General features: G+C 39.1%; 1 protein-coding gene across 15 annotated transcripts in view; it reads left to right on the top strand.

Annotated features, from left to right (window-relative positions):
• The first annotated feature begins 713 nt into the window (after positions 1-713).
• PDLIM5 (PDZ and LIM domain 5) overlaps positions 714-25014 on the top strand; it is a 217666-nt gene continuing 193365 nt past the window's right edge. For 13 of the 15 annotated variants that reach the window (XM_038582110.1, XM_038582108.1, XM_038582114.1 and 10 more), the window contains exons 1-2: positions 714-843; positions 4387-4524. In XM_038582110.1, the coding sequence (XP_038438038.1) occupies positions 4429-4524 (96 nt within the window). In that variant the 5' untranslated portion in view covers positions 714-843; positions 4387-4428. Of the gene's footprint in view, positions 844-1638; positions 1787-4386; positions 4525-25014 lie in introns of those variants that run through there. The other 2 variants (XM_038582111.1, XM_038582103.1) reach the window with 2 other exon arrangements.

The following is a 25014-nucleotide window of genomic DNA, read 5'->3' as shown; positions in this document are numbered from 1 at the left end:
ATAAATAAAAATTAAAAAAAAAATTTAAAAAAAGTCAACAGGTTACTTTCTGTATATTCACTGCACATTAAGTTTGCTTATGAATAAATTCCTTGGGATAAATCCAACAACTTTATAGAAACTGAAAAGTGGGCTACTGATTTGTCGGACTTCGAAAAAAAAAAAAATAATGAGGATATGCTGGTTAAACGGCTTTTGGCCCTTGCTCTCTATCCCTGTATTCTGGTATGATCACAGAATTTAGCTTCTAGATATTACGGGTTACCGGTTTCCACCTTCCTGACACGTAAACTTCAGGGTCTGCACCTTTTAGGGCATGTAAAGCTCTCTCCAAAAACCAGGCAGTAGCCGCTGAACTTGCATAGCTAGGGATTTATCCAAAGCCCCCTTCTATTTTTAGCCGGAACAACTGCTTGCCAACTCATTTCTGGAGAGAGAAAAGCATCCGTTACAAAACAGACACGCGGAGCGTACCTTTGCCAGGTACTGCTCGGAATCCCCTGACTACTCCCACCGAAACTCGGTAGCTCGATTGTTCTCCGGCGCCGGCTGCAGCGCGCCTCGGCACGCCCGCGCGCCCGACTCCGCCCGCCCCGGGCAGCCCTGCACCGCCGCTGCAGCCCTGCACCGCCGGGGCGGGGCCCGGAGCGCGGGGGGCGTGTCCCCGCCTGGGGGCGGGGCCGGGAGCGCGGGGGGGCGTGTCCTCCCTGGGGGCGGGGCCGGGGAGTGCGAGAGGGCGGAAGTCCCCGGGGGCGGTGGGGCCGGCGCGCGCACCCCGAGTCACTTGTCAGCGCTCGTCTGAGGCGGAGGCTGCGGAGGCTGCGGCGGCGCTGCGGGCTCGAGGTGAGTGGCCGCCGGGCGGGGATGCGGACCCGGAGGGAGGAGGGCGCGAAGCGGTCTCCCTGCGCCCGGGACGCGGGGGGCCGCGCGGCTGTGGAGGAGGAGGAGGGGGCGCGCCTCGCGCGGGGCCGGCTCCTCAGGTGCCTGCCGGAGCGGTTGAGGTGAGAGCCGCGTGGGAAGACGAGCTCCGGGGCAGGGCGGCGCGGGAGCGGCCGCAGGGCCAGAGCGCGAGCGCTGCGAGTTCCCGGAGCCCGGGTGGTCCGGCACGAGCGCGGCGGCGGCGGCGGCGGCGGCGGCGGGGACCCGCCGGGACCCCTGGGCGCACCCACGTCAAGCACGAACCTCGTGGCGTGTGGGGAGCGGGGCTCCACGCGAAAGGCGCGTTATTTTTATTTGTTTGCTTTCTCGCTCCTGAGACGTGTTTATTTCCCCTCAGATATTAAAAAATTGAGTACTCGTGTGGGCAGACTGCCGTGCGACCTGAAAGAAAGCTTTTTTAAAAAAAAAAAATCTGTGGTAATCTCCAGATTTGTTGATACTCGAGTACTTGTTGGGACTTCTGTTGAGGCTGTGCCTTCGGTGCGTTCGATGACAGAAGTGGATAAAGGAAGGGGGGAAAGAGGAGCGAAAATTCGTGGCCGCGTTGGGCAGGGCAGGGCAGGGCAGGGCAGGGCAGGTCCGGGGTGTGATCGCCAGCTCCCCTCCCAAGGCCGCCTTCCTGACCGTGAGGGCGTCGGACCTGCCCGCCGCGGAAACGGCCCGCTCCGGAGCCTTATTTGGCCAACGGGGCTAGGCGTGAACCTCTTCTGGAAAACTGCCTGGTCGACTCCTCTCCTAGTGTGCGCGCCCGTAGCTTGGGTTCTTCAGCTCCGTCTCCGTTTTCTCCCTCAGTTTGGGAAAAGAGAATCGCAAGATACTGCTTGTTCTTCAGACCGTTCCTGTCACTGTGAGTTGCCCTTTCCGCCTTCCCGCTCACCGAAGAGGCGAAGAAGCCGGGGGTGGGGGGTGGGGGGGTGGGGGGTGGTTAGAAGTGTGGGAATTACCAAGCTTCCTTCCCAAGTGAGAGAGCGAAGACATTGTTTAGACTTTGCCCCAAAGAAAATTCCCAAGCTGTGTAGAGAAGGTCCAACATTTCCTTCGTGTTCGAAAGCAGAATGGGCTGCTCGCTCTTTCCTGCCTGCTTAGTATTTCAGGAGGAGTTTTGGGCACTAATAACCAGACGGAGGAGATCTGGAAAAGGACAGCGAGGATATTACCATTGCTTGGGGATCAGAATGTTTTTTAAGGCAAGTGAAGCTAGCCGAGGGGGAATACTAGAAGTGAAATGACATGGTTCTGTAGTGCGGCTATGACCTTGCCAGGGCTAGCAATTCTAATAAACGAGGTAGGTCAGGAAGGGAGTTCCCAAGTAAAGGGAAGTTGTATGTACATGGTTTGATATATAAATTACATACATTCTCTTGTAGGGAATAATGGGGACGGAAGAAGTTGAGCCTAACTTCCACATTCTTCTCTTGATACAAGTTAAAGATTAAAAAAGGAGGGGGCAAGCTGCCTGTGAAATATCTGTCGGCTCTACACACTTCTGATATGTATCCTAGAATTCCAGTGTCAGGGCGGTCTTTATTAGTTCTATGAAAATCTTTTATTACGGCAGGAAAGCAATTAAATTATGTATGGCTCTTTAATTTTTCTACTTATTTGTTCATATGTATCTACCAGTTTGACTTCTGGAATGGCCAGTGGGTCTTTTAGGGCCCTGTGCATATTACATCAGTCCTGAATTTGTCCTGCCATGCCAGTGTAAAAGCTCATTTCTTTTCTGGTTAGATGCAGTGTAGATTTTTATTGGTTTAATTTTTCTTTAAGAGCCAGACTTGAAAGTTTTGCCTCATTTCCCCCTTATTAGAGGATGTAATCTGTTTGTTTTTATTATACACAGTAGTTCGATATGTACATTTGCCAATATTAATTTGGTGTAATGGGATCAAAGATTTGAATGGGTTAAAAAAATGGAAAAATGTTTTAATGTAAGTAATATAAGGTGATGATTTAGTCCAACAGCACAGATTGTCCAAGCAAGTGTGCCTTCAATGGTTTTAAGATTATTAAATTATACATCTGTTGTATTTTCAATATTTTTATTTTTTTAAGGTTTTATTTATTTATTCATGAGAGACACACACGGGGGCGGGGCGGGGGAGTGGGAGCAGAGACACAGGCAGAGGGAGAAGCAGGCTCCATGCAGGGAACCCATGTGGGACTCAATGTGGGACTCGATCCTGGGTCTCCAGGATCACACCCTGGGCTGAAGGCGGCGCTAAACTGCTAAGCCACCAGGGCTGCCCGTTAATATTTTTGAAGAGAGAAATGTTTCATAGCATTACATTTTAGAAAATATCCATTTCTTCCAATTTCTCCCACCACACATAAACATCACATCAACCAATACCAAACTCAAAGTCACACTTTTTTTTTTTTTTTAAGATTTTATTTATTTATTCATGAGAGACACAGAGAGAGAAGCAGGCTCCATGCAGGGAGCCTGACATGGGACTCGATCTGGGACTCCAGGATCAAGCCCTGGGCTGAAGGCAGGCGCTCAATTGCTGAGCCACCTAGGCGTCCCCACACTTCTTTTAATTATATAAAAGTCCAACCATGAGAGTCATTGTGGGTGTACTTACAGCAAAACAAAAAAGACAGCACTGAAGTGCTGCTTTTTTTCTAAAGCTCCAGTTCCCTTTCATGCATTAAGATTAACCTTAAATTCCTACCCTATTTAGTCAGTCTCATTCACTGGTTAATGCTTTTTCTTTACTTTGCCTGATGTGGTGTGTATGTAAAACAAGAAGCGGGTTCTCATTGAAATACTAGAATATTGCCTATCATTGCCTGTCTAAAGGAAAAGTAAATATTGCTCTAAGTGTGGAAAATATCATGTTCCTATAAGAGGAAATACAAGTTGTAATTTATGATTGGAGAGAATAGTTTTGTGCATTAAGAAACAACTTACTTTATAGAATTTTGTATGTGGAAAGCATGAATAAGAATCTATGGATTTGCAGTCCTTTTCATATGTGAGAGTAGCTTAGAATTTAAGGATTCTTGCCAGCTGCAGGCTAAAGAGTGCATGAGGTAGAAGGGAGGGGAAAAAAATTTTGAGTTAAGCCTGAAATAAAATCTTCTTTCTCCTCTGTATAATGAAGTGTTGTAAAGTACTTTAAGTTAAAGTTTGTATGCAGAAAGCCACAAATTGTACTGTAGCAAGTTGTAAAACTGATCAAGTGTCTAGAAATAGATTCTGATATGGAATTTTTAGACTATGGAAATTGGCGTCAGTTTAGAATTTGTATATTAGCTCATAGATTCCTTTTTCTGAAAAGACTGAAGTGAGAACTTAATATAGACTTAAACCTCTATATTTTCTCATCCCCCAAAACAGAATATTGAACATAATTTAGTTGAGTTTATATTAAATACATTTAAATATGTAATAGGATTTCAAATAAACATTTTTGTTAACCATCAAATTTTCTTTCACAGGTTCTTTCATTTTTTGGAATTGGACTTTGAGCTGGTAGAGCCATGAGCAACTACAGTGTGTCCTTGGTTGGCCCAGCTCCTTGGGGTTTCCGGCTGCAAGGTGGCAAGGATTTCAACATGCCTCTGACAATCTCTAGTGTAAGCAAACTTCACAGATTTTATTACAGATGTTCATTCAATGCTTAGTCTTGGAAACCTCAGGGCTGAGTTGTTGAATTCTCTGGATAACCTGTACTCATTACAATTGCTTATGGGATTTGATCTCAGCAAACTTAGTTATGTATAATAAAGGATGTGGAGGGGAGGGAATTTAGCAAGGATAACTGATTTCAGTTAAGCTTATTTTCAGTTTCCCTCATCTTATTACTGGGAAATGGAAAGTATTTGGAGGACAAACTTCAAATCTTTAAACTGTCACTAATTTGGGGAATTCTCTGGACTTCATATGTAATATTAAAAGATTGCCCTATGGGATTTTCATCGTTCCTTTCAACTCCAAAGGCTGTTAATTAAAAAAGTGTTGATCAATATCAAATAAAATGACTGTTTTTAGTGTTATTTCCTCAACTCCCTTTTGGTGAAGATGACAGTCAACAGTAAAATTGCCAAAGGCTACTTACCTTTGAAGAAGAATCTAGGGCTTGGATCTCCTGGATAATGGGCTTATAAATAATTGAGATTTGGTTGTTTACCTCATTACAGATTTAGTTTGAATGTATTCTGTGCATACAATTTAAGGATATGTTTTCATGGATGATGGTATTTTTTTGAGGCTTGACTATGTGTCAAGCACTGTTTTACTTTCTTCTTGCTATCAATTACTTGTATAATGTTACAGAGGGCTTTTTTATTTTTTCCACAGACAAATAAATATGAATATCCACTCCCCTTTTACATATATGGTAACATGTTATACACACTGTTTCATGTCTTTTGTTTTTCCTCAACAACTTACCACAGAGAACTTTCCCTAGAGGTTTTGTTTTTAAACAACTGTATAGAATTCTCTCTTAGGGAAGTAGCATTTATTTAGCCAGTCCTCCATGAAGGACTGGCATGTGTATTGTTTCCAGTATTGCTATTACAAACAGTGCTGTAGTAGATACCATATAAACATAATTTTTACACATATAGTTGACCCTTGAGCAACACAGATTTGGATTGTGGAGGTCCACTTACGTGGGGATTTTTTTCCGACAACTATATATGCAATTCTGTAAATGTATTTTCTCTTCCTTATGATTTTCTTTTTTTAAAAAAAGATTTATTTATTTATTTGAGAGAGAGAATTTGTGTGAGTGCAGGGGGTGGGGCAGAGGGAGAGGGAGAGAATCTCAAGCAGAGACTGCTAATTATGGAGTGCTGTGCACACCTTGCTCTCAAGTCCTTCAGATCATGACCTGAGCCAAAGTCAAGAGTTGGATGCTTAACCGACTGAGCCACCCAGGTACCCCCTTATGATTTTCTTTCTTTCTTTTTTTTTTTTTTTTTAATATTCATGAGAGATACAGAGAGAGAGGCAGAGACACAGGTGGAGGGAGAAGCAGGCTCCCTGCATGGAGCCTGATGTGGGACTCAGTCACAGAACTCCAGGATCACGCCCTGAGCAGAAGGCAGACGCTCAACTGCTGAGCCACCTAGGTGTCCCTCCTTTATGATTTTCTCAATATTTTCTTTTTTCTAGTTTACAGTATTGTAAAAATACAATATATACAAAATATGTTTTAATTGACTGTTTATGTTATCGGTAAGGCTTTCAATAAATAGTAGGCTACTAGTAAAGTTTTGAGTGAGTCAAAAGTTGTATGTGGATTTTCAACTGTATGGGAGGAGTCAGTGCCCCAAATCCCATGCTGTTCAAGGGCCAGCTGTGTATGTGTGTGTGTAGTGTATGTGTGTGTGTATACGTATATACATATGTATGTATATATGGACAAATACATATACAATTTTAGTAGGTTGTGCCAATTTATACTTTTGTGCAATGAACAAAAATACCTCCTATTCCACCCCCTGACAGCCTTGGCAGGAAACTTGGATTTTTGCCAGATGTTTTATGTGCATCATCTCATTTAATTCTCATGTCAACCTGTGAAATAGTGGTATTATGCCCATTGTACAAAACTGTTATGAGCTCACATGGCTGGTATGGAAGAGCTGGCTTTCAAGCAATTATGCTATCCTGCTTCCCTAATAATAAATTTTATCTATAGATTGTTTCTTTAATTAGATTGTTTCTCTAATCAGGTATTTAGGAGTCTGTTGTTTTGTTTATTTATGTGTATAAATATATGTACATATACTGCTTCTTACAATATACATACAACTTAATTTTAAAAGAAAAATGTTTGTAACACTCGAAAATTTCTGCTAAAATACTGCTAATCCCTGTTTACTAATGGAGATTTCCTTGTTTCTTGGCCATGGATTTTTAAAACAATTTATTTTATTTTTTAAAGGTTAATTTTAATTTAGCACCAACTTCTGTCTTGATTCCAGTTAATCAGAGTTTATAAGGAAATACATATATGTAATCCAGCCTCTAAGTTTTAGGACTTCATGGTTGGATGAGATTTTAAATGGAGAGCATCCATGTGAAAATATGTCTTATGATTTATTCCTGTTTGAGCAAGGCAATTTTTTTTTTCTCTTACTGAAGATCTCTTATGAGGGAAGGAATGATATTTGAATATGTCTTATTTTTATGTTCTATTAACATTTTTTATATTAAGTTTGAATATCTTTATAGATAATAGACTATAGAAAGTTATTGTTTAGTTTAAAATGCACCATTTTTGCTGGAAAAAAAAGTCAAACAAATTGACATCTAGTGAAACAAACTAAATAATCAGTTTGTTGTTTGGTAACAAATGCAAATATAATGTGTAAATTTTGTGATACCATGCCTTTAAAAAAGTTTTCTGTGCTTCAGTTCCCTGGCAGACAGTTTGAGGCCTAGCTCCATGTTGAGATGCTGATACAACAGAACACTGTGTACATACATATGTGCCCTCCCCTGGCACAGAAGAAATGCTTTCCTTGTGTAGACAGAGTGCTAATTAAAGGATTTTGAACATACTGATTAAAAGAGACTACGGTAACAAAGCTGCTGAGTTATTTCTGTTCTCTTACAAAAGTCTCTGCCATCTCCTGTGACCTTTTTGGGCCTTGTGCAGTGGGGCATGCAATTCATTCTGGACTGGAGAGGATGGGAAGGGGAGGGGAGGAGTGGAGGGAATGTTGGCTCAACTGTGCTGCTAGGCTGTTGGCTTTCATTGTAGTTACTTTTAACCCCTTGTGTGGTTCAGTTCAAACATGCCTAGTAGTAACATTGCCTAATAAAGATGCATGCCTAATAACTAATTTATATTGTTGTAGTAGGATTAGTAACATTATACCTCATCTTACTTAGTTCCCTAGTTGTATTTAGTTTGCCTTAATTACGTAAAATTATTGGGATGTATTTCTGTGGTCACTGGATTGTTTAATAGTGTCAAGAAGTAATTAAACCTTTTTTTTTCTTTTTAAAGATTTTATTTATTCAGAGAGATATATCACAAACAGGGGGGTGGGATAGATGGAGAGGCAGAGCTGGATGTGGATTCTGTCTCAGGAGCAGAAGGCAAATTCTTAGCCTATTGAGCCACCCATGTGCCTAAGAAGTAATTAAAACTTGACAGCATGCTTTAAAAACATATAATTTAGTGATTCTCTTATTATTTTAATAATATGTATGAAATTCTTAGGGTCTGGCACATGGTATTCTCTTAGTTATAATTACCATAATATTATTACATTGTAATATTATTAATATTATAAAATTAGAAAGAAAAAAAATTTAGTCTTGAAATATCAAATGCCCCATAATTGTGGGTAATGTAGTCTATTTTTTTTTTTTACTTAGAGTCTACTGGAATTGAAAACGGAAAAAAATCACAAGTTTGTGCTTAGCTAGGAACCTCCATGTTTATGTTTAGAGTTTAGAAGCATGCTCTGGTCATGTAATGCCATGTTGAACTCCACAGGGCTATTTATGTTCCCTATAACATTGGAACTCTGTGACAGGGAATGTTTTTGTGATAAGTAGGCCATTGGCTGGGACTTAAGCATTGTTTTCTTGAGATTTTGTTGTTACTAGCATGATAGCATGCTATTTTGTTCAAACAAGTGTATGAATATGCTGGATATGACTTTGTGCATTAAAATATGCAAACCATACAGGTTTTTTGCAAACTATACAATTTTAACATTTTGTACGGATTTGCCTATTATCTATAATGCATAATTTTTGCATTCTTTTTTAGGAGGTAGGTTTCTAAGATGAGATTGGTAATTCCTGCAAACTTTAAAAAAGATCCTCAGATTACTGTAACTATATAATCACATGTCATTCTCTTCAGTTTCCTATTCTTAAAATGTAGTGCTGGCTACAGGAGTTTATAGGCTGCCTTTTTATGACCCTGTATTTATGGAAATGCCTTGAAGCCATGGAATGTGGGGATGGGTTTCATTGGAGCAGTGTGGGTTATTGGTCTTTGCCAGTATATTTTATAAGAAGAAATAGGAGACTTCTTGCACAATTCAAGGCCATATTTTGGCAAGTTGACTTTCCTCATGATGGAAATACAGGAAGGATTATATATTTGTGAATAACATGTCTTAAGTATGGCATCCTAAAGTTGCAAAACTCTGCTGTGTGTTGTTTTCTGATTTATGATGTTAGAGTTTTTTCCCTAAAATGTCCTTATTTGGATTTCCTGAAGATGATCTCCTAATTCTCCACAAACACATCTAGATTGTTTCTTTAATAGTTAAAAATGAGGCCAGGTATTTTAATACAAATTAGTATTAATACAAAGAATGATTTTGATTCTCAAGAGTTAGAAGAGGATTCGTTGTTACCATCTCAGACAAGATTTTAGTTGGATTTGAAAGGAGAAAGAAACTTACTGTTTTCTGGAGTATGGAGTTTGACTTGGGAGTATAAGACAGAACAGAGAAAAGACAGCTGTGAAACATTTTGCCGAGAATTCATTCATGCAGCAGTTATAGGAGTGCTTCCTAGAAACCATTTAAGAAGATACAAAGTATTGGGGTGCACAAAGGTTGCAGAGAAAAGAAATAAGTACAGTACTATTACATGGTCGTAAGACCTGTCACAAGACATAAGACCTGTCACATCATATTTGATGAAATTATGAAGTTACAGTAAGTGTTTCTCAGTTTCAGTGGGCATATATCTTTTGTATTTGTGGGTTCAGCTTCCTACAGGAGAAATTAATTGAAATGATCCTTAAAGGAAATTTGAACACTTCAGAGTCAACAATTCTATGTGATGGTTTTCAGTGCAAAGTGAAGATGAAGACTTTCTTGCCATTGTGGACTCTGAGCAAAGGACTCTGAGCAAAGTTATGAATATAGTTGAGTGATTCTCCAGACAGGCCAGCTGCGGAGTTTACCTCCTAGAGGAGGATAGAAAGAGACTTTCAGTCCTCTCAAGCTGAAATGAGAGAACCATCCTACCTTGAATAAATGGGCCCATTGTTAATTTTAAGCTGTTGAGTATTTTCTTTTACATTCCCTTCCAACTACCCTGTCATTATGCCAAGTTGGAAAGTTAATGATTTAGTTTGTAAAACTATATAATGTATATTTCATATGTATGTTCATCTTCTGCTTTTAAAATATTAATTACCTTTTGTTTGGGGCACAGAGACCAATTTTTTCCTAAGTGGCGATTTTCTATCATTGTGGTCATAAGGGTAAGGAATTTCAAAATATTTCTGAAAATGTTTTTCTGGCTTATTATTAGTAAATAAATGAAAGATCTTATCAGTGTGTTTTGTTGTAAATTAGTAGTTTTAGAAAAGGGGAGCTTGATTTTTCAGAATTTAATTAATGTTGGGCATTTTGGAAAGTTATTTGTTAAAATAAGAGGGATTTTACTGGTCTGTAGGCCTTCTGTATCTGATAGAGGAAATAATATTGGAGATTGGGTGAAGTAAGAATAACACTTGATTTTATTTTTTAGAGAGAGAGAGAGTGTAAAAGCAGGGGGTGGGGGTGAGGCATTGAAGGGGCAGAGGGAGAAAGAAAATCTTAAGCAGGCTCCACACCACACCCAGCCCAGTGCAGAGCCAGATTCCGGGCTCGATCTCAGGACCCTGAGATCATGACCTGAGGCAGAATCGAGAGTTGGCCACTTAACTGACTGAGCCACCCAGGCACCCCAAGAATAACACTTTAAACCTAAGTAAAGGAGATTTTCACATAACTTTTTTATGTACTCATGAATTAGGTAGAACATTTACTTAAACTGAAGATATTGAAGACTGTAGACTTATTTTCAGTAATTTTTGAGAACTTTGAAGACAGAGCTTTTCTTTACGATAGTTTTTGGTTAACTATGCAGTTAACCAGTTGTCTTTGTCCAAAATATCTTCTTTTCAGTAGTTCTTACCCAGATTCTCATATACCATGAGACTAGCCATAGCCTTTCCCCCAGTTACAACCACATGGAGGAAAAACTCTGATAGGAATTAGTTAATCTAGAAGCAAATATTGGTCTGGACAAAAAAGGGGTGGTTTCTTTGGTGCCTTATAAGGGATAATTATGTTTCAGTTTTAGTTGGTGAGATTCTAGGTATTTTATTTAAATTTTGAGATACAGAAATATTAATATAAAATGTGACAGAACAAGACCCTGGCATGTGAATTATTAATATATGTATACATTTGCAAATAAATGACATGAAGGAATGAAAAGAGACAAAATCAGTTTTTTTTTTTTTAAAGATTTTATTTATTTGAGAGAGAGAGAGAGCAAGCACAAGGGGGCGAAGGGCAAAGGGAGAGGGAGAAGCAGGCTCCCCGCTGAGCAGGGAGTCCAATGTAGAGTTTGATCCCAGGACCCCTCCTGGGATCGCAGGATCGTGACCTGAGCTGAAGACAGACACTTAACTGATTGAGTCACCCAGCTGCCCTGAAAAAATGAGTTTAAGCAATTAATAAGTAGTGACCATGGTGACCATTAATTTAGGTATTCTAGGTGCAGAGCTACTCTGTAGCCTTCTTGGGAATGCAGGTTTGGTTTTGAAATTACAAAGTGGGAAAATCACTTTTCTAGCATGGGAACCCTGTTTTTATTAAGTTTTTTGGTTGTTTTTTTTTAGGTAATACTTATGAAAAGACAGAGCAGACAGTATTGAATGAGTGTTTAAGGATAGGTCTGGAAGAATTTTTTATAGTATTGTAAAATCATATGTTCACTTCCCTGTCTTTCCCCATGTTTTTTTTTTTTTTTTTCCCCTTGTTTTATGTTAAGTGGAATTATCTATTGTAAATAACTCATTTCTTTTACAGCTGATGTTGATGCTCATTTTCTATGATGATTACTGGAACAAAGTCCATCGACCTCTTTGGCGTTTAGTACTCCCAGCAGGACTAGATAGTTTTAACACATGACCTGATAGGCCTCCATGGAGGAGAGTAAAATGGACTGGGAAAGCTAACAGGAGGGAATTTAGATGGAAAGAGAAAAGAGGAAATTTTAAAAAGGCCACAGTGGGAGCACTTATTCCCTGGGTCACATTTGGTACCCAAGCATTCTTCTTAACCCTTCACTCTTTCCTCCTTTAAGGTTTGGTTAATTTATGCTTCTTTTTAGGTAATACATTCATATGTTTTGAAATTCCAAAGATACAATAACATATAAAGGAGAGCCTCCTGTTGTCCTGCTGTTCATTTCCTCTTCTGGAAGCAGCCAGGGTTAACAGTTTCTTGTGCATACTTTCAGAGATGATCTATATAGAAAAATGTATATATATGTGTATCCCTCCCGCCCCTCTTCAACACAAACATTATCCTTAAAAACTATACTTTTTTTTTGTGTTTTGTTTTCTTCATGTAATGACGAATGAGTAAGTATATCTTTATTCTTTTTGTGTCGCTGCACCATTTGGATTTATCATAATTTATTCAACTAGTTTTACTGGCACTGAAGTGTAGTTTTTGCATTTATATATATTGCATATACATGAACATATCTGCCAGATAAATTCCTAGAAATGGAATTGCTGAGTCAAAGAATTATATACATTTCTAATTTTAATTGATATTGCCAAATATCTCTGTAGAGATACTCCTACCCACAATATAAGAAAGCTGGTTTCCTTATACCCGTGCTAGCACACATTTCAACAGACTTTGATCTTTTCTAATCAGATGGGCCTATTTCCACTTTTCTCCTTTTTTATAGGGCTTAATCACAGGTAGTCTAATGGAGGATTTTCTGTTTTTAAGTGGTTCATTCTTTCCAATTTTGCATGAGAACATATGAAATAAAAATATACTGCTCTTCTATAAATAATACCATTAATTTCTAGGGATGATGTTCTTCGAATTTTTTTGTTCAGAGTTTTGATTAATAATTACCTCTATCATTTGTTTCTTAATTCTTTTTAAAAATTTATTTCCTGTCTTTAAGCAGATTTCCTCTCAATGTTAATATATTACTTCCAATTACACGTGAAAGATTTTGTTTGTTTTTTGTTGAACAGTGTTTGGCATATTGCCCTCTCATAGACTTTCAGAAAAATTTGAGCAAATCACATTGAATAGATTCAAGGTTGTTACTTTTGGAGTTTCTCCTGGAGCTTGATATATTGTGGGATTTCAAATCCCACTCTTTTCTAGCTCACTTTAAATGATATGACAAGGAGATTGACTATTATGAGCTGTTCATTATGGCTTTGGGACATAGTAAAATTCACCCCCAGGAGACTCACTGTGTTTTCTTATCAACCTTTATTAGCCAGCGGAGCTTAACTGAAGTATTAAGTGTTGTATAACATAGTGAGTGAGACATTGTGAAGGCATACTAATGTGTGGCACAGTGTATTTCTTCATTTTACCCTGGTTTGAGCAGCAGAGTGTGTGTGTTGGTTACCTTGGTGACAAAAAGAGTAAGGATACCAGCCATGTTTGTATTTTATGTGGTTAAGGGGGAATGTGACATTTCCTTTTAAATGTGATAGAGGGATGCCTAGCTCACTCATTCAGTAGAGCATGTGACTCTTGATCTTGGGGTTGTGGGTTTGAGCCCCATGTTGGGTATAGAGATTACTTAAAAATAAAATCTTAAAATACATATGATGAAAAGAGTTTGGAACTAGGTGAGAATCTGTACTATTTGTTGTTTGAATTCTGTGACTTGTTAAACATTTTTTTTTTTTTCCAGAATCCAAACATTGATTCAGTAATGGCTATTGTTCTTCACGATAAATGTCTTGAGTAAATTTTGATTTACTAAAATTTTATTTTGATGACATTAACAACTAAATACCATTTACCATTAGTTCTATCAGGGATTTAAGTGTGATTCGGTTCTCTTGAGGATCCAGTTATAAGCCTAGTATTTCACTAATGATTTCTGAGGTTTTAACTTTTATAGATGGTAAAATAAAAAAATTTAGTAGTGTGGTATAATGCTAGCCAGAGGACGTTGTGGATATGTTCTGAAAGTATTTATTTTCTTGAGGAAAGGTAGTGGAGGACAAATGTCCTTTAGAAAACAAATGCTTTATCCCTTAACCAGGAACCCTTAGAAATGATCTGGAGAAAGAATTTTGTGTGTATGTATATATATACACACACACACACACACACACACAAGTATTACTACATATGTAATTTTCATGATTCTGGACATTCTCTTGAAGTATTTCTATGCTACTACTCAATATTCTACAAATAGTTCTTCTGGTCTTTTTATAGTAGACATTTTGCTTAAGTGTACCTGTATCCATTCTGGAACTTTCTAGTTACTGGTATCCAATTCTCAGAGTGATACTTTTGATAAACTTTGTCAGTCTGCATATAAATGGGCCCAGTTAATACAACTTAATTTATGGTCCAAATTTAGGGTCCATTTTGAACCCTAAAGTCCTTGTTGATCTCTTAACTTTTTGTGCTTACTACCTTTGTTTATTCTTCCTTTTAATTCTGTACCCATCCTTCAAGGCACATTCATACCAACTGTTCTTTCAAATTTTGACTACTCTAACTTGCTTGGGTTTCCTTTCTTTCCTGTATTAAATAATAATAATAGTAATGTAAATATGCTAACATTTATCGAGCCCTTGTTATTGTCTAGGTTCTGCTCTAAACATTTTGCACATGTTCCATTATTTAATTCTCACTGATGATCCTCTGAGGAAGTATGATTTTAAAAGGGAGAGAGAGGGCAGCCCGGGTGGCTCAGCGGTTTAGCGCCACCTTCAGCCCAGGGCCTGATCCTGGAGACCCAGGATCGAGTCCCATGTCAGGCTCCCTGCATGTAGCCTGCTTCTCCCTCTGCCTGTGTCTCTGCCTCTCTCTCTCTCTCTCTGTGTGTCTCTCATAAATAAATAAATAAAATCTTAAAAAAAATAAAAGGGAGAGAGAAGTTAAATTACATGGCCAGAGTTACACAGCTAATAATTGATTAGGCTAATGATACGAAACAAGTTAAACTGAGTAGTAATAATGCTTTTAACCAGGATATTCTATTTTCTGGAAATAGATGACAGTTTTCACTACTAACAGCTAAGTTTGTGTATTTTTCTTTCCTTTCCTTTCTCCTTTTCTCTTTCCCCTTTCCTTTCTGTTTTTAAGTAATCTTTGCACCCAATTTGGGAACTCACAACCCCAGATAAAGAGTCACATGCTACACTGACATTGAGCCAGCCAGCTGCCCCTGTGTGTGTATTTCTTAAAGAGAGGATACATGCTATAGAATAAAAGACATGTATAGATGGAAATAACAGATTATTAAGAAAAAATATGACAAGTTCCCAAAGGAAGTATCAGAATCATCTAAGAGATTTTTAAAACGTAGGCTCCATGCTGTAGACATTGAATTCAGGATGTTTAGAGATACATGCTGTCTGGATATTTCTCATCTGCCATTTGTGTTCCATTTTGTAAACAAATATTTGGGAATCATATATGGCTTTGCTTTTTTAAAAAAACATTTTTATTATGGATCTTTTGTAACTTAGATCATTTCAGCAAAATACTAAGGCTTAATTCATGGGAACTGTCATTAAATAATGTGACAGATCTATTTTTCCCCAACCACCAATCCTTTCCCATTTTTCAGAGTTCAGTTACCATAGGTCAAATCCTTTTTGTAAATAAATGACAATCAGGGTTTAATTCTCTATATAATGTTGTTAAATATCTTTGTGACAAAGATTTAAAGGACTGTAGTTGGCATACTACTTAAAATATTTAAGACTTTATTAATTTATTTGAGAGAGAGAGAAAGAGTAAGTGTTTGCTCAGGAGAAGGGGCAGAGGGAGAAGCAGACTCCCCATTAAGCAGGAATCCTGACTTAGGGCTAGATCTCAGGACAAGGCCTGAGCCTAAGGCAGACGCTTAACTGACTGAACCACCCAGGTACCCCTACTACTTATGATATTTTAATACTGTAAAATTTAATAATGTTGAATTTATCAAAGACTTCTTTTGGAATCTTTGACGATACTTGATTTTACTTTATACCTCATTGCAAAACCAGATGGTAATATGTTAAAAAGAACTAATTTTTTTTTTTTAATCCCATGAACCAGAGAAAACTATAGATTTTTGGTCTTCATATTAGGTTTCATAGGAGTACAGTTAAGTACGCATAAGTAGATCATATACTTTGTGAAATTGTGAATCTCTCTCACCAGGGGAAAAAGAACCCCTCTACACTGTGGGTCAAGATGATGCTATAATTCCCAGTTTGTGTTCAATAGACTGATAATCATAATGATAATAGAAGACAAAGGGGAGGCTAGGTTGTAATTGCAATGAGGTTTCCTCTAGATTTGTTTTGTTAATATACATAATTGATAGAATTAACTGATGAAACATTTTGGTTTCTTTGTTTTTAATTCTAGTCAGGTTTTAAGTTTCTAGAAAATGTCCCGGAGGTTACAACATATAATAACCACCTGCCTCCCAAGGTATAGTCTTCTTGTGTGTCAGTCAGAATTTGTTTTCTGTAAATTTCTAACAGTTCTACTTCTGTCTTTTAGTGTCATGCACAGCAAAGGATAACCCTTTCTTACTTAGCCTTTAAGATAAGTGACTGAGTTGTATTTCCTTTTTAGTCTTGTAAATACTCTTAGGAAGCCATTTCTTCAAATGTTTCTCTCATGACAGTTTGCCTCTCTTTACACTCTTGGGCATATGCTTTTAATATGTGTGACTCTCAGAACTGAAGCTCAGATATATTAAGATCAATGCAAAAGTATAGTTATTATGTCAGGAAACTGATTTTTGTGCGACTGGATAGTTCAGGGTTTAGGTGCTACTCTGGGCAGTAGGCTTGATGGAACTGTGTTTCCTCTGTATACTTTTGTACTGTTGGAAATTTTTACAATATGTATATCTTTTGTTTAAAAAGAGAAAGTAGACTAAAACTGGCCTATACTTTGTACATGTGCAAATTCAGGCTTGTTTGGACATATCTAAAGGTTAGGAGAGCCTAAGAGGGGCAAGTGTTTGTTTATGGGTGTGTGCTGTTTGCATGAAAGATCAAGAAACCTCATGGGAAGGAATTCAGGAAACAGATAATTGAGTGTATTCATGCAAAGTCCCTGGAGATTTCATTATTATTTGTTACTGTTATATTTTATGAGAGATGGGTAAATTCTTGGTAGAGCAGGGTCTGTCCTCTTGGTATCCTTTTCTGGTGCTGCCCTTCTCCTGAATGACCTGTGCCAGAGCCCTGAAATGATAAGGTGAGTCAGCACATATTTATTGATCTCTTACTGTGTACTAGACCTTGAGCATATGGGGTGGTTCTCTATTTTCCGACATAAAGGTGCATGGAATATGATATGAAATATAGGTGCTTAGAAGTAGAAGAGGACATATATGTAATCAGATCTAGGAAAATAGCACTGTAATGTGCATTGACCATATAACCTGTGTCAGGATAGCAGGGAGCTTCTAGACTAGGATCTGTAGAATCCATGGAGGAGATGCGAAGTGGCAGTGGCAGGCAGAATTTGCCTATACCCACATCTGGGCATAGAGTCATTTGTTCATTATCATTATTGAGCACCTATGTGTGCTCAGTATTGGCCTAAGTACTAAAACTACAGAGCTAAACAAAAGAAAGTCCTTTGTGTTGTGGATCTAATATTCTAGTAAATGGGACTGATAGTTCAAAGTATATCAATAAATAAGCAGTGTAATTTAATAAGGTGATGTGCTAGGGAATAATTGGGGGAAGAGGATGAGTGTCTGGGGATAAGGTCTTTACCTTTAAATTGGGTCCTTAAGAAGAGCCCTTCTGACCGAGGAGGCAACATTTATTTAAGAGTAAGAAGCCAGTGATGGGAAGAGCCAGGAGAACAGCATTGCAGGCACAGAGAATGGTAAGTGCAAAAGCCTTCAGACAGGAAAGAGCTTGGTGTGTTCAAAGAATAGAAAGGCGGCCAGTGTGGCAATGATGCTATGAGCAAGAAAGGAAAGCAGAGTGAAATGAGGTAGATCTAGTGTCAGAACTCTGAGAGATGAGGTTCAAGTTACTGAGGAGGATAACATTGGGAATAATCATGAAACATTTCCTGGGGATTTAAGAGGGATTCCGATTCCTTTGGATTAGACCTGAGCTAGAGAGAGCGGGTCAATATTATTGTGATCCTTCTACAAACTGGTGTTTTTTTGTAAATTGGTTTTGGTAAAAGTTTCTGGGAAAGAATTCAAAACATTTTTTGAGCAAAGAAATAAGTATATAGCCTTCCAAAGTGGCTATTTGGAAGTAAAATATTCCTTTTAATATATGTTTGTTTTGAAAAGTTATTTATAGTTATAACATGATACATTATTATTTTTTCATTGTTCTTTGCACACTGGTTACATTTTTTTGGCTTTGTTTTGTGTTCTTTTAAATTTTATATGTAACTCTTAAGAAGTAGCTTGTTGCCCAGATGGCTTCTGTTTTCATTTCCTTGTGATGTTATGACCTTTTCTACTTTAATAAAGAAATACTGCATTACACTGAGGAGTTGTTTACAAATTATGTTGGTAACACTTTTGTTAGAGTATGCCTCAAAGATAAAGTGAGTGTTGGGATGTTTATTCTAGGTCTGATAGTTGAGCTGAAAAAGGTTTTAAAATGTATCTATTTTTAAAAAGAATGCTTTAAAAGCCTCTTGGTTGGTTAGCGCCCCCAATGCCAAAGGTTATGTTTTGTGACCTTTTTATTATCTTAACTGGAGGGAGTTTATAAGATTTAATGTTTTTCATTTCTGAATCTTTCATAGAGGTCACTTTGGTACTCCTAACATCTAATAGGAGAAGCTGCCCATTGATACTTTAGTAAACTCAGATTTTTATGCTTTAAACACATAGGTAATGGATAAAGATGTCATCACTATCATATAGGTGTAAGTCTACAGTAATAAATCATAAAGCCTTGGTAAATGTAACTTCATGCTTCATATTTAGGTCAGCTTTTTATTTTTTTTTTTTTTTTTTTTTCTCCACTAAATATTTATTACAGTGTTAACATCTCAAGTATGAAAGTTGCTGGCTATCGTGTAATTTCAAAATTTGTGTCCATTTTTACTCCACTGTGTTTTCTTTTTTTTTTTTTTTTTTTTTTTTTTTTTTTTTTTTTTTTTTTTAATTTTCTTTATTTATTTATTTTTTTTATTTTTTTATTTTTTTATTTTTTTATTTTTTATTGGTGTTCAATTTACTAACATACAGAATAACACCCAGTGCCCGTCACCCATTCACTCCCACCCCCCGCCCTCCTCCCCTTCCACCACCCCTAGTTCGTTTCCCAGAGTTAGCAGTCTTTATGTTCTGTCTCCCTTTCTGATATTTCCCACACATTTCTTCTCCCTTCCCTTATTTTCCCTTTCACTATTATTTATATTCCCCAAATGAATGAGAACATATAATGTTTGTCCTTCTCCGACTGACTTACTTCACTCAGCATAATACCCTCCAGTTCCATCCACGTTGAAGCAAATGGTGGGTATTTGTCATTTCTAATAGCTGAGTAATATTCCATTGTATACATAAACCACATCTTCTTTATCCATTCATCTTTCGTTGGACACCGAGGCTCCTTCCACAGTTTGGCTATCGTGGCCATTGCTGCTAGAAACATCGGGGTGCAGGTGTCCCAGCGTTTCATTGCATTTGTATCTTTGGGGTAAATCCCCAACAGTGCAATTGCTGGGTCGTAGGGCAGGTATATTTTTAACTGTTTGAGGAACCTCCACACAGTTTTCCACAGTGGCTGCACCAGTTCACATTCCCACCAACAGTGTAAGAGGGTTCCCTTTTCTCCACATCCTCTCCAACATTTGTTGTTTCCTGCCTTGTTAATTTTTCCCATTCTCACTGGTGTGAGGTGGTATCTCATTGTGGTTTTGATTTGTATTTCCCTGATGGCAAGTGATGCAGAGCATTTTCTCATGTGCATGTTGGCCATGTCTATGTCTTCTTCTGTGAGATTTCTGTTCATGTCTTTTGCCCATTTCATGATTGGATTGTTTGTTTCTTTGGTGTTGAGTTTAATAAGTTCTTTATAGATCTTGGAAACTAGCCCTTTATCTGATATGTCATTTGCAAATATCTTCTCCCATTCTGTAGGTTGTCTTTGAGTTTTGTTGACTGTATCCTTTGCTGTGCAAAAGCTTCTTATCTTGATGAAGTCCCAATAGTTCATTTTTGCTTTTGTTTCTTTTGCCTTCGTGGATGTATCTTGCAAGAAGTTACTATGGCCGAGTTCAAAAAGGGTGTTGCCTGTGTTCTTCTCTAGGATTTTGATGGAATCTTGTCTCACATTTAGATCTTTCATCCATTTTGAGTTTATCTTTGTGTATGGTGAAAGAGAGTGGTCTAGTTTCATTCTTCTGCATGTGGATGTCCAATTTTCCCAGCACCATTTATTGAAGAGACTGTCTTTCTTCCAATGGATAGTCTTTCCTCCTTTATCGAATATTAGTTGCCCATAAAGTTCAGGGTCCACTTCTGGATTCTCTATTCTGTTCCACTGATCTATGTGTCTGTTTTTGTGCCAGTACCACACTGTCTTGATGACCACAGCTTTGTAGTACAACCTGAAATCTGGCATTGTGATGCCCCCAGATATGGTTTTCTTTTTTAAAATTCCCCTGGCTATTCGGGGTCTTTTCTGATTCCACACAAATCTTAAAATAATTTGTTCTAACTCTCTGAAGAAAGTCCATGGTATTTTGATAGGGATTGCATTAAATGTGTATATTGCCCTGGGTAACATTGACATTTTCACAATATTAATTCTGCCAATCCATGAGCATGGAATATTTTTCCATCTCTTTGTGTCTTCCTCAATTTCTTTCAGAAGTGTTCTATAGTTTTGAGGGTATAGATCCTTTACATCTTTGGTGAGGTTTATTCCTAGGTATCTTATGCTTTTGGGTGCAATTGTAAATGGGATTGACTCCTTAATTTCTCTTTCTTCAGTCTCATTGTTAGTGTATAGAAATGCCACTGACTTCTGGGCATTGATTTTGTATCCTGCCACGCTACCGAATTGCTGTATGAGTTCTAGCAATCTTGGGGTGGAGACTTTTGGGTTTTCTATGTAGAGTATCATGTCATCGGCGAAGAGGGAGAGTTTGACTTCTTCTTTGCCAATTTGAATGCCTTTAATGTCTTTTTGTTGTCTGATTGCTGAGGCTAGGACTTCCAGTACTATGTTGAATAGCAGTGGTGAGAGTGGACATCCCTGTCTTGTTCCTGATCTTAGGGGAAAGGCTCCCAGTGCTTCCCCATTGAGAATGATATTTGCTGTGGGCTTTTCATAGATGGCTTTTAAGATGTCGAGGAATGTTCCCTCTATCCCTACACTCTGAAGAGTTTTGATCAGGAATGGATGCTGTATTTTGTCAAATGCTTTCTCTGCATCCAATGAGAGGATCATATGGTTCTTGGTTTTTCTCTTGCTGATATGATGAATCACATTGATTGTTTTACGGGTGTTGAACCAGCCTTGTGTCCCAGGGATAAATCCTACTTGGTCATGGTGAATAATTTTCTTAATGTACTGTTGGATCCTATTGGCCAGTATCTTGTTGAGAATTTTTGCATCCATGTTCATCAGGGATATTGGTCTGTAATTCTCCTTTTTGGCGGGGTCTTTGTCTGGCTTTGGAATTAAGGTGATGCTGGCTTCATAGAACGAATTTGGAAGTACTCCATCTCTTTCTATCTTTCCAAACAGCTTTAGGAGAATAGGTATGATTTCTTCTTTAAACGTTTGATAAAATTCTCCTGGGAAGCCATCTGGCCCTGGACTCTTGTGTCTTGGGAGGTTTTTGATGACTGCTTCAATTTCCTCCCTGGTTATTGGCCTGTTCAGGTTTTCTATTTCTTCCTGTTCCAGTTTTGGTAGTTTGTGGCTTTCCAGGAATGCGTCCATTTCTTCTAGATTGCCTAATTTATTGGCGTATAGCTGTTCATAATAGGTTTTTAAAATCGTTTGTATTTCCTTGGTGTTGGTAGTGATCTCTCCTTTCTCATTCATGATTTTATTAATTGGAGTCTTCTCTCTCTTCTTTTTAATAAGGCTGGCTAATGGTTTATCTATCTTATTAATTCTTTCAAAGAACCAACTCCTGGTTCTGTTGATCTGTTCCACAGTTCTTCTGGTCTCGATTTCGTTGAGTTCTGCTCGAATCTTTATTAGCTCCCTTCTTCTCTTGGGTGTAGGATCTATTTGCTGTTTTTTCTCTAGCTCCTTTATGTGTAAGGTTAGCTTTTGTATTTGAGTTCTTTCCAGTTTTTGAATGGATGCTTGTATTGCGATGTATTTCCCCCTTAGGACTGCTTTTGCTGCATCCCAAAGATTTTGAACGGTTGTATCTTCATTCTCATTAGTTTCCATGAATCTTTTTAATTCTTCCTTAATTTCCTGGTTGACCCTTTTATCTTTTAGCAGGATGGTCCTTAACCTCCATGTGTTTGAGGTCCTTCCAAACTTCTTGTTGTGATTTAGTTCTAATTTCAAGGCATTATGGTCCGAGAATATGCAGGGGACAATCCCAATCTTTTGGTATCGGTTCAGACCCGATTTGTGACCCAATATGTGGTCTATTCTGGAGAAAGTTCCATGTGCGCTTGAGAAGAATGTGTATTCAGTTGAGTTTGGATGTAAAGTTCTGTAGATATCTGTGAAATCCATCTGGTCCAGTGTATCATTTAAAGCTCTCGTTTCTTTGGAGATGTTTTGCTTAGAAGACCTATCGAGTATAGAAAGAGCTAGATTGAAGTCACCAAGTATAAGTGTATTATTATCTAAGTATTTCTTCACTTTGGTTAATAATTGATTTATATATTTGGCAGCTCCCACATTTGGAGCATATATATTGAGGATTGTTAAGTCCTCTTGTTGAATAGATCCTTTAAGTATGATATAGTGTCCCTCTTCATCTCTCACTACAGTCTTTGGGGTAAATTTTAGTTTATCTGATATAAGGATGGCTACCCCTGCTTTCTTTTGAGGACCATTCGAATGGTAAATGGTTCTCCAACCTTTTATTTTCAGGCTGTAGGTGTCCTTCTGTCTAAAATGAGTCTCTTGTAGACAGCAAATAGATGGGTCCTGCTTTTTTATCCAGTCTGAAACCCTGCGCCTTTTGATGGGGTCATTAAGCCCGTTCACATTCAGAGTTACTATTGAGAGATATGAGTTTAGTGTCATCATGATATCTATTCAGTCTTTGTCTTTGTGGACTGTTCCACTGAACTTCTTCTTAAAGGGGAATTTTAAGAGGCCCCCTTAAAATTTCTTGCAGAGCTGGTTTGGAGGTCACATATTCTTTTAGTTGCTGCCTGTCTTGGAAGCTCTTTATCTCTCCTTCCATTTTGAATGAGAGCCTTGCTGGATAAAGTATTCTTGGTTGCATGTTCTTTTCATTTAGGACCCTGAATATATCCTGCCAGCCCTTTCTGGCCTGCCAGGTCTCTGTGGAGAGGTCTGCTGTTACCCTAATACTCCTCCCCATAAAAGTCAGGGATTTCTTGTCTCTTGCTGCTTTAAGGATCTTCTCCTTATCTTTGGAATTTGCAAGCTTCACAATTAAATGTCGAGGTGTTGAACGGTTTTTATTGATTTTAGGGGGGGATCTCTCTATTTCCTGGATCTGAATGCCTGTTTCCCTTCCCAGATTAGGAAAGTTTTCAGCTAGAATTTGTTCAAATACATATTCTGGCCCTCTGTCCCTTTCGGCGCCCTCGGGAACCCCAATTAAACGTAGGTTTTTCTTCCTCAGGCTGTCGTTTATTTCCCTTAATCTATCTTCATGGTCTTTTAATTGTTTGTCTCTTTTTTCCTCAGTTTCCCTCTTTGCTGTCAACTTGTCTTCTAGGTCACTCACTCGTTCTTCCACCTCGTTAACCCTCGTCGTTAGGACTTCTAGTTTGGATTGCATCTCATTCAATTGGTTTTTAATTTCTGCCTGATTAGCTCTAAATTCTGCAGTCATGAAGTCTCTTGAGTCCTTTATACTTTTTTCTAGAGCCACCAGTAGCTGTATAATAGTGCTTCTGAATTGGCTTTCTGACATTGAATTGTAATCCAGATTTTGTAACTCTGTGGGAGAGAGGACTGTTTCTGATTCTTTCTTTTGAGGTGAGGTTTTCCTTCTAGTCATTTTGCTCAGTGCAGAGTGGCCAAAAGCAAGTTGTATTGGGAAAAAGAGAAAAAGAGAGGAGAGAAAGAAGGAAAGAAAAGAGAAAGAGAAAAAAAAGGGAAGAAAAAGAAAAAAAAAACGAAAAAAAAAAAAAAAAAAGAAGAAGAAAAAGAGAAAGAAAAAGAAAGGAGAAAAAAAGGGGGTGGGGGAAGGAAACAGATCAAAAAGCAAAACAAAACAAAAACAAAAACAAAAACAAACAAACAAAAAAAGAACCACCGGGGAGTATCTTCTGATTCTGTGTACTTTAAGTCCCTTGGCTTCTCCTGGAAGTTGTCCGTCTAGCTGGTGTTCTGGGGGAGGGGCCTGTTGTGCTGATTTTCAGGTGTTAGCAGTTGGGGGAGCTGCTGTGCCCCTGCCTGGTGCAGGGCTCGGTGGGGGTTGTTTACCCCGTGAGGCCGCAGGAGGAACAGCCCCAGTGGCGGGGCAGCTCTGGAAACCTGGATTCAGCTCCGGCAGGAACTCCGGAGCTCTCTGTCTGCAGGGCCTGGAGGCTCCGGGCGGGGCCGCTGATCTGCTCAGCTCCGGGCAGGAGCGTCCTCGCTGTCCTGGGCCCTCCCGGCCTCTGCCTGTCCCGGGGGAGGCCGGATCCTGGGCTGTGTCCCGGCGCCCTGTGTCCCGGCGCCTGCGCTGGTGGATTCGCGCTCCCGGGCCGCGCAACCCCCTCCGCGGAGCCGCCGCCCGAGCCCCTCCGAGCTGCTCCTGGAACCGCGCAGCCCCCTCCGCACGGAGCCTCTTCCTCTGCCCGAGCCCCTCCGAGCTGCTCCTGGAACCGCGCAGCCCCCTCCGCACGGAGCCTCTTCTTCTGCCCGAGCCCCTCCGAGCTGCTCCCGGGGCCGCGCAGCCCCCTCCGCGGAGCCGCCGCCCGAGCCCCTTCAGCTGCTCCGGGTC

The sequence above is a fragment of the Canis lupus genome, chromosome 32 (assembly GCF_011100685.1).
Source record: "Canis lupus familiaris isolate Mischka breed German Shepherd chromosome 32, alternate assembly UU_Cfam_GSD_1.0, whole genome shotgun sequence".
Taxonomy (NCBI): Eukaryota; Metazoa; Chordata; class Mammalia; order Carnivora; family Canidae; genus Canis; species Canis lupus.
Note: the sequence above shows the minus strand (reverse complement) of the source record. Positions and strands in the feature narration are given on the sequence as shown.